General features: G+C 35.8%; 1 protein-coding gene across 1 annotated transcript; it reads left to right on the top strand.

Moving 5' to 3' along the window:
* The first annotated feature begins 3,615 nt into the window (after positions 1–3,615).
* Positions 3,616–5,822, top strand: LOC107779375 (protein DETOXIFICATION 49-like). The gene has a single exon (XM_016599806.2). The coding sequence runs from the start codon at positions 3,904–3,906 to the stop codon at positions 5,524–5,526; it is 1,623 nt and encodes a 540-aa protein (XP_016455292.1). The 5' UTR covers positions 3,616–3,903; the 3' UTR covers positions 5,527–5,822.
* Positions 5,823–7,711: the final 1,889 nt, after the last annotated feature.

Here is a 7,711-nt window from a genome sequence, read left to right as displayed (position 1 = left end):
TCTACCTTTATTTTCTGCGTCAACCGAAAGCCTTGACGAATTGGATACCCAAAGGCCAAAAATGTTTCCAAGTCTACCCAATCAGCCGATGGATGCGGTTAAACGTTACAAAAAAGCGACAAAACCGTAGAATTCCATGCACGCCCATGCAAATTCCAATTCCTTTTAGGGGACAGTGGTTTTTATAATCCTACAGCTTAGTCTTTGGTTTCAGACCCCATTTGTGTGGTTCTACGCAGAATACAAAAGGGGATTGGCTCTTATTGCGGAAAAGACAATCCACAAGATTTTCCTAATCTTCGGCTTTTATGTTAAACAGGGCGAAGTCAAAAAGGTATTCTTAGTCGATTCTGTTAGTGTTTCCTAAGTGTTTTGTGTGTATGTGAACAAGATGTATACCTTGGTTGAATAAGCAAGTAATATATATAATTAACTAGTGTATATCAGACTTCGCGGATCGGAAGAGAACTGATTAATTGATAAGTATCCTTAAAACCGTTGGCCTATGTTTAATGAGAAATACTGTGGGTAGAAGTTAAGATAAAGAATACTGTCATCGTTCGTTTAAATCTTTGAATCTAAACAAGAATAAACCTTGTTATAAGTCCACGACTTAGTCCTTTCCACAAGTTTACAACGCACATGCTATTGTTTTCCTTGTTCCGAATAAGTAGTTAGTTTCTCTATTAGCTACCAAATTACTCACCGAAAATCCAATATTCGTATTTAATTTCCTACTTTTTGCACGTGATATTCATTTCTCAGAGATGTGTGGAATGCGTGTTTAAGATTATTAGCTAACAATATCCAATGTACATGGATTCATCAAAATCGTGTTATTAGCATTTAATCTTGGAACTGTTTCTTCAGCGGCGGGATAAGGTTAGAAGGAGATATTGAGAGATTCGATCTTTCACAGCTTTCTCTGTTATCGTTTGTCTTTTTGATGTGGCATTGTTATCACATTGAGCTGGAGATAAGGGTCATCTTGAAAAAGAACATAAAGCATAAATCTCTTCCCTTTTTCAAAATTTTCTTCGTTTAGCTTTGAGCAAGATATCGATGAGCTAGCAAGGTTTCTCGTTGTTTTTTCATCCTCATATTTGGCGGAGGTTTAATAACTTTAAGAACATAGAGTCAGAGCAAGAACTTGAAGGGGATCCTTGAAGCAACGGTAAAGTTGTCTTCATGCGACCTATATGTTACGAGTTTAAGTCGTGGAAGTAGTCACTAATGCTGGCATTAGGGTTGTCTGTCTACATAATACCCCTTGGGGTGCGGCCTTCTTCGAACCTTGCGTAAATATGAGATACTATGTGCACGGAACTGTCATTTAGTAGCTTCACACCTAAATCTAGAATGTTGAATTAAGAAACGGAATTTTTATGCATGATTGGGTTCACCTCTTTTGTTTTTTAGCCAAAAACAATGCATGTTTAGTTAGTGTCTTTGTGGGTTGTTGCCTCTGCGTATTATAATTGACATATACTCTTATTTGACTTAGATCATAGAATTTGAATTGGACTGTCTCATGATATAATTAAATCTTAAGTCAGTGACCAGCATTTCAATTTTCAAGTCTTCATTTTCTAGAATTCGGCAGGGTTTGTCATTGATGCCATTTTTACTGTTTTTTTTTCCACGTCATTTTATTAGATATATGGAAATTCCTTTAACGGGTCGGGTCCGTTGCGGCGATTTCCGAATGTGTTTAGTAAAAATTGGCCTTTTGAGATCAAGACCATCTCTCTTAATATTTTTAAGTTCATTCCCTTTTTGCCATGGTAATAAACTCATTTACAACATTCTTATATTTTTGCCAATAGTAATAGAAAATTGTGCGATATTGGAGGAGAAACGTGCAATAAAAATATAATACTAATTCTTTGAATGTTCCAAATTGTACACACAACTTTATGACATCATAAAAAATGTGTCATGTGTGATCAAAGGCATGTCGACTAGAACTTTTGAAATACAAAAGAGAGCGCCAATGTTAGCCACATCGACTAATTCTTTGTTTTATTTCAATGTGAACTCATATAATATCGTTGAATAAAGTCTTATGAACGGAACTCTATGGTCTAAGAGTATTTAGCGATCCTTAAAGTAACCCCACTTTCATTGTTAATGAGTATGAGAAAATTCCACACGTTTTTGTCCCACTATTTTGTACTCGTTTTTGCCCGTGTGACCAGGGCACTGCCACTGCCACTGCCACTAACTATATTTAGAAAACTCAAATTGCCCCAACACTCCGTTCTGACTCTTAGATAAAAAGACAATCCGTTGATAGTGACCTCTGAATATGCGAGCCATTTTGAATTTACTGGATCAAAACTCAAAAGAAGAGTTTAGTTTCAAGTGCACAACACTCGTCTGAAAATACACTTCATTTCTTTAAAAGATTACATCAAACTTAAAACAAAAACGGCAAAAAGAGACAACTTAGTCGACATTTGTGGTGTTTGCACTTTGCTAGCACGAAGGCCTCCCACTTGGCATTATTTCCCTGTAGCAACAATGACTAGTATGACCGTACAGTGTTGTATTAGGACTGCCATTAGGGAATTCCCATTCCTAGATTCCAAATGCTGACTTTAGTTTTCTTATTCAGACCTTCATTCCATTCTGCTATACTACCAATAAGTAGTAATGCCACACCCTCTAACTACTTTGGACATCCTAATAAATTGAAGAATACAAAAGAGATTCTGGATTTTTTAGGCATTGGTTTGTGACCTAAATTACTGAATTACACCACTTATAGTAGAGAGTGCATTTGCACCACATCTCTCTTTCTTGATTTTTTTTTTTCAAAAAAATATTTGTTAAAAGAGGGGAAGATAAAAGCGAAAGTGAAACCGAAACTAAAAGATGTAGGATGAAGCTTTAAACTATTAAACTATAATGGTTACAATCTCACTCCTTTATAGTTCATACAATCACATTTCATAAGCTTGGTAACCCTTGTTTTTATTTTTTATTTTTTCTTAATAAAGTCTTTAATTAGTAGCTATGTCTTAATATGGTAAAAGAATTTGTAAAACAGCGTGGAACAACGGAGTTACATCACAAATTGTTGATCAATTAGCAGACAAAAAATGAAAAGAATTTAAGGGGAAGATTGAGAGTGTGGGACAGAAATTGAGGAAAAAAAAGAAGAAGATGATAATGAAGATTCTTTGTTTGGATAGAGTAAAGAAGAGATGAGTGGAGATCAGTTAGTCTTAACTCTAAGGTGGGACTTTCGGCGAGCCGTGCCGCACCAAAAGCTATTAAGGCTGGCAAAAACTGGAATCGCTTATCAATTTTGCTCCTTTTGTCATCTTTTCTTTACCCTACACTCTACAGTATTGCCTCATATATTTTGGGCCCTTTTAACGGGCCTTTTTTCCAATGGCCGGTTTTGGGTCCTTATCTATCTGTCCAAAAAGTTACTCTGTCACTTGTCTCTGCTTATGACTTGTGTGTTAATTCTACAACACACTCGTGTGTTACTGTACTCTAACTGTAACTGAAGTGGTCATCATAAAAAGATTAATTATAAAATACCCCCCCAACAACTTAAATTTATTCAGTTTTATTAGAAAGTTGAACATATGCTAAACAACCTAAAAAAGATTGTTCAACTCTAAATCTTAGTTGACATAAGAATGGAATTCCACTGTTCTTAAGAGGGAAGGCCGGTTATAATAAAGTTCAGAAACAAACAAGCCATGTTCAGACAAAAAACTCCCCTTAGAAATCCTTATATAAACCCCATAAGTTCTTGGCCTTTAAAACCCCCCATTAAACAAACAGAAACTTCTCCCTCCCTTTCTTTTAACTCTATCTATATCTCTTTTGCTTTCTTTGATTCTGCCCATTTGAGGTACCTAGTTTATACTATCTTTAGAAAGAATGTGCAAGCCGACAAGCTCACCACTTACCTGCAAATGCCATTCAAATGAACCAAATTTCCTCTCCATTAAAGTTGCTCAAGAAGCCGACATGTTTGCCCCTTTGATACCCAAAAGCCCAACAAACCAATATCAAGCCCAGAATTCTGAGGTCCCTAATTATCCCCACAAAACCAACAACAAAATCACTCATCTTTCCCTTGTTTTCAAAGAAGCTCAATCCATTGCTGATATCGCTTTTCCTATGATTCTCACCGGTCTTTTACTTTACTCCCGGTCCATGATCTCTATGCTTTTTCTTGGCCGGCTCGGTGATTTAGCACTAGCCGGCGGTTCTCTTGCTATTGGATTCGCTAACATCACTGGATATTCAATCCTTTCTGGTTTAGCCATGGGTATGGAACCCATTTGCGGACAAGCTTTTGGTGCCCAAAAATACAATCTTCTTGGGCTAACTTTGCAAAGAACCATTCTTTTACTTTTATTAACTTCATTTCCAATTGCTCTGCTTTGGGTTAATATGAAAACCATTTTACTCTATTGTGGCCAAGATGAAGATATTGCTACAGAAGCACAATCTTATCTTTTCTATGCACTTCCTGATTTATTCGCCCAATCTTTACTTCACCCTTTGCGTATTTATCTTAGAACTCAATCTATAACTCTGCCTTTAACTTGTTGCGCTGTCCTCGCAATTCTTCTGCATATACCCATAAATTTTCTTCTTGTTACTAAACTTAATTTAGGAGTCAAAGGAGTTGCCCTTAGTAGTGTTTGGACTAACTTCAATCTAGTAGTTTCTTTAATTATCTATATTATTATCTCTGGTATATATAAAAAGACATGGGAAAAGTTGTCAATGGAGATTATCAAAGGATGGAAATCGCTATTAAATTTAGCGATCCCAAGCTGCATTTCGGTCTGTTTGGAATGGTGGTGGTACGAGATCATGATTTTGTTATGTGGGCTATTGATTAACCCGAAAGCGACAGTGGCTTCAATGGGCATTTTAATTCAAACAACTTCATTGATTTATATATTCCCATCTTCTCTTAGCTTCAGTGTATCAACAAGAGTGGGAAATGAATTAGGAGCAAGGCGACCGGATAAAGCTAAGGTTGCTGCCATTGTAGGACTTGCTGGTAGCTTCATTTTAGGCTTTTCAGCACTGTTTTTCGCGGTGATTGTGAGGAAAGTTTGGGCCAAGATGTTCACTAATGACAAGGAGATTTTGGCGTTAACATCACTTGTATTACCAATAATTGGGCTTTGTGAACTGGGAAACTGCCCACAAACAACTGGCTGTGGGGTACTGAGAGGAACAGCAAGGCCTAAAGTTGGAGCAAATATAAATTTAGGTTGCTTTTATCTTGTTGGAATGCCAGTAGCAGTGGGGCTAAGTTTTTATGCAGGGTTTGATTTTGAAGGATTATGGCTTGGATTATTGGCTGCGCAGGCTTCTTGTATGGTAACCATGTTACTTGTTTTGCTTCATACTGATTGGGATTTTGAAGCACAGAGAGCCAAAGAACTAACAGGAATTACTACTGTTAGCAACTTTCTTGATCACAACAAAGATATTGAAGAAAATAATAAGCAACTCAATGAAAATCTTTTATGTTAAAAGTTTTAAACCCCTGATTTCCTCCATTAATTATTTTATATTTAGTAATAGATGTATAGAGGAGAGGGGGCAGGGGGTGTTTTGATAGTTTTTTTTTCTTTTATTTTTTTATTGCTTTTTAAAGCTAAGGCTGAAACTGAAGCAGACTCTTTTGGTAATTTGAGTGATATCCAAAATGGGAATTATCACAAGAAATGACAAAAGATTGTAGCTGGAAAAACCAACAAGAAGAAAAGGTGCCGTTTGTACTGTAGCTAAAGAAACATAAATCAAGAGTTTCTATCGAATTCGGTTCATTGGCTGAGTGTACTATCACATGTTCCCTCTTCTGTTAGTTTTTGTTTTTATTTTCTTACATAGAGCTAGTAACAAATTAAATAAGGTAAAAAAAAAAAAAAAAAACACAAGAAGATAAATCCAAGATCAGTTATGTGTGCCTCATGGTATCCTGCATGCATGGGCTAGGATAAGATTTTGTACAAATATGACAGAAAAAATACCAATCCTAGGTGGCCGAACAACGTCATATCAAAGGGAACTAAGGAAACAAAACAAAGATGTTTCCAACCAACCATAATATAAACTCATATCTTGTTTAGTACAAACTACTCCCGTGCTCAAATAAAAGGAAGTAGAACTTACAAAAATTAACACCCTTGTTGTTGCATACGATCCGTACACACAGAGACGGATCCAAAATTTAAATCTTATGGGTTCAATTTTAAGATTTTTAATATTGAACCCATTATATTTTTAAAGTTATGGGTTCATATCTACTATTTTTGCAATTTTAATGAATTTTTACCTATAAATTTTTACTTCTCGTCAAAAGTTATGGGTTCAGTTGAACCCGTAGTCACTAAGCTACATCCGCCTCTGTCCGTACATTTGCTTGCACTAATCAGGAGTATATTTAAAAAACCCCTTGATAACTACTATCTTCAACAAATATTAGTTGACATTTTAAGATTTTAAAATTTGCAATATGAAGAGAAAACAATCAAAATTTAGTTTATATATACCGTATCCCCATTGTCAAAGCTGTCTATGTAGGTACAAAGTGAGTGCTTAATAGACTTGTAAATTCGCATTTCCAAGTCTCAATAGCCTTGTCATATTTCACCCGACGCCATGCCATATAATTGAAAAATATAACCACTGAGGTTTCAATTTCAACGAATTATTCATCTCAGGCTTGAGAAAGTTCACTAGCTATAAGAATGATGCTTTTACATGAATTCCAGTCAAAAGTTCAGTGGCTAATTAATCCCCTGATGAGTTCAAATTTTGTGCACCGACTGTGTATAGAATTATTATACCATATATCACGTTTACTTACCTGCAAACATGTACGCGTTACATGTAAGCAGTTTTATTTTATGCTCTATAATCATACATATCCTTAAAAAAAAAAGAAAGCAAAGAAGTAATTAATAAGTTAAGTTACACTAATAATAATACAACTGCTTTCATGATTTTTACATTACTGCATTTCTTCTCTATATTGTTCTGATTTTGCATGTTTGGTTTGAGCCAAGGGTCTATCTGAAACAATCCCTTTACCTGCACAAGGTAGAGGTAAGGTTCCGTAGTCACAACCAAGGGCGGATTTGGGGGGCAGAAGGGGGTTCGGGTCTTCGCCGTAAAATTACACTGTACATATAAGGTAGAATCCGGTTTCTAACTCTATATATTATATTTTGAATCTCCTTGATATTGCCCAAAAGCATAGCTTAGTGGTCAAGAGGGTTCAAAACCCTTTTTAGGTTGCTGATTCAATTCGCACTCGTTAGCGGAAATGCTGACTCCGTGACTACTCACAACTCTCCTCATACCTCACGTATGAAATTAGACTGAATTTATTGTTGTTGTCGTCGTTAATAATAATACAACTTAACTTAAAAGGGCTAGATTGATGTGTTAAAGTTGCTTTTTCGTATTAATGAGATAAGAAGCCGCAATTACGTACTGTTAAAGGAATATGATTCGAAAAGCATATATAGTTTGATAAGATAGGTGTGTGTTTCATTTTACAGGTACAGATGAGTTTTGTGAATCTGAAAAGATTAACACACAACAGGGGAGCATGGGACACATGGGAGAAGCATTAGGTGAGTGCAAATATTATGCAACTTGCATTAATATATCAACTATCTAAAGCATATTAATATGCCAATGCTGCAGC

This window comes from Nicotiana tabacum, chromosome 4 (genome assembly GCF_000715075.1).
Source record: "Nicotiana tabacum cultivar K326 chromosome 4, ASM71507v2, whole genome shotgun sequence".
NCBI classification, from domain to species: domain Eukaryota; kingdom Viridiplantae; phylum Streptophyta; class Magnoliopsida; order Solanales; family Solanaceae; genus Nicotiana; species Nicotiana tabacum.
The sequence above is the reverse complement of the archived record's forward strand: the minus strand, read 5'-3'. Positions and strand labels throughout refer to the sequence as shown.

Bases quoted from the DNA above. Each gene is read 5' to 3' on its own strand.
- LOC107779375 (XM_016599806.2), top strand. From the start codon at position 3,904: ATGTGCAAGCCGACAAGCTCACCACTTACCTGCAAATGCCATTCAAAT.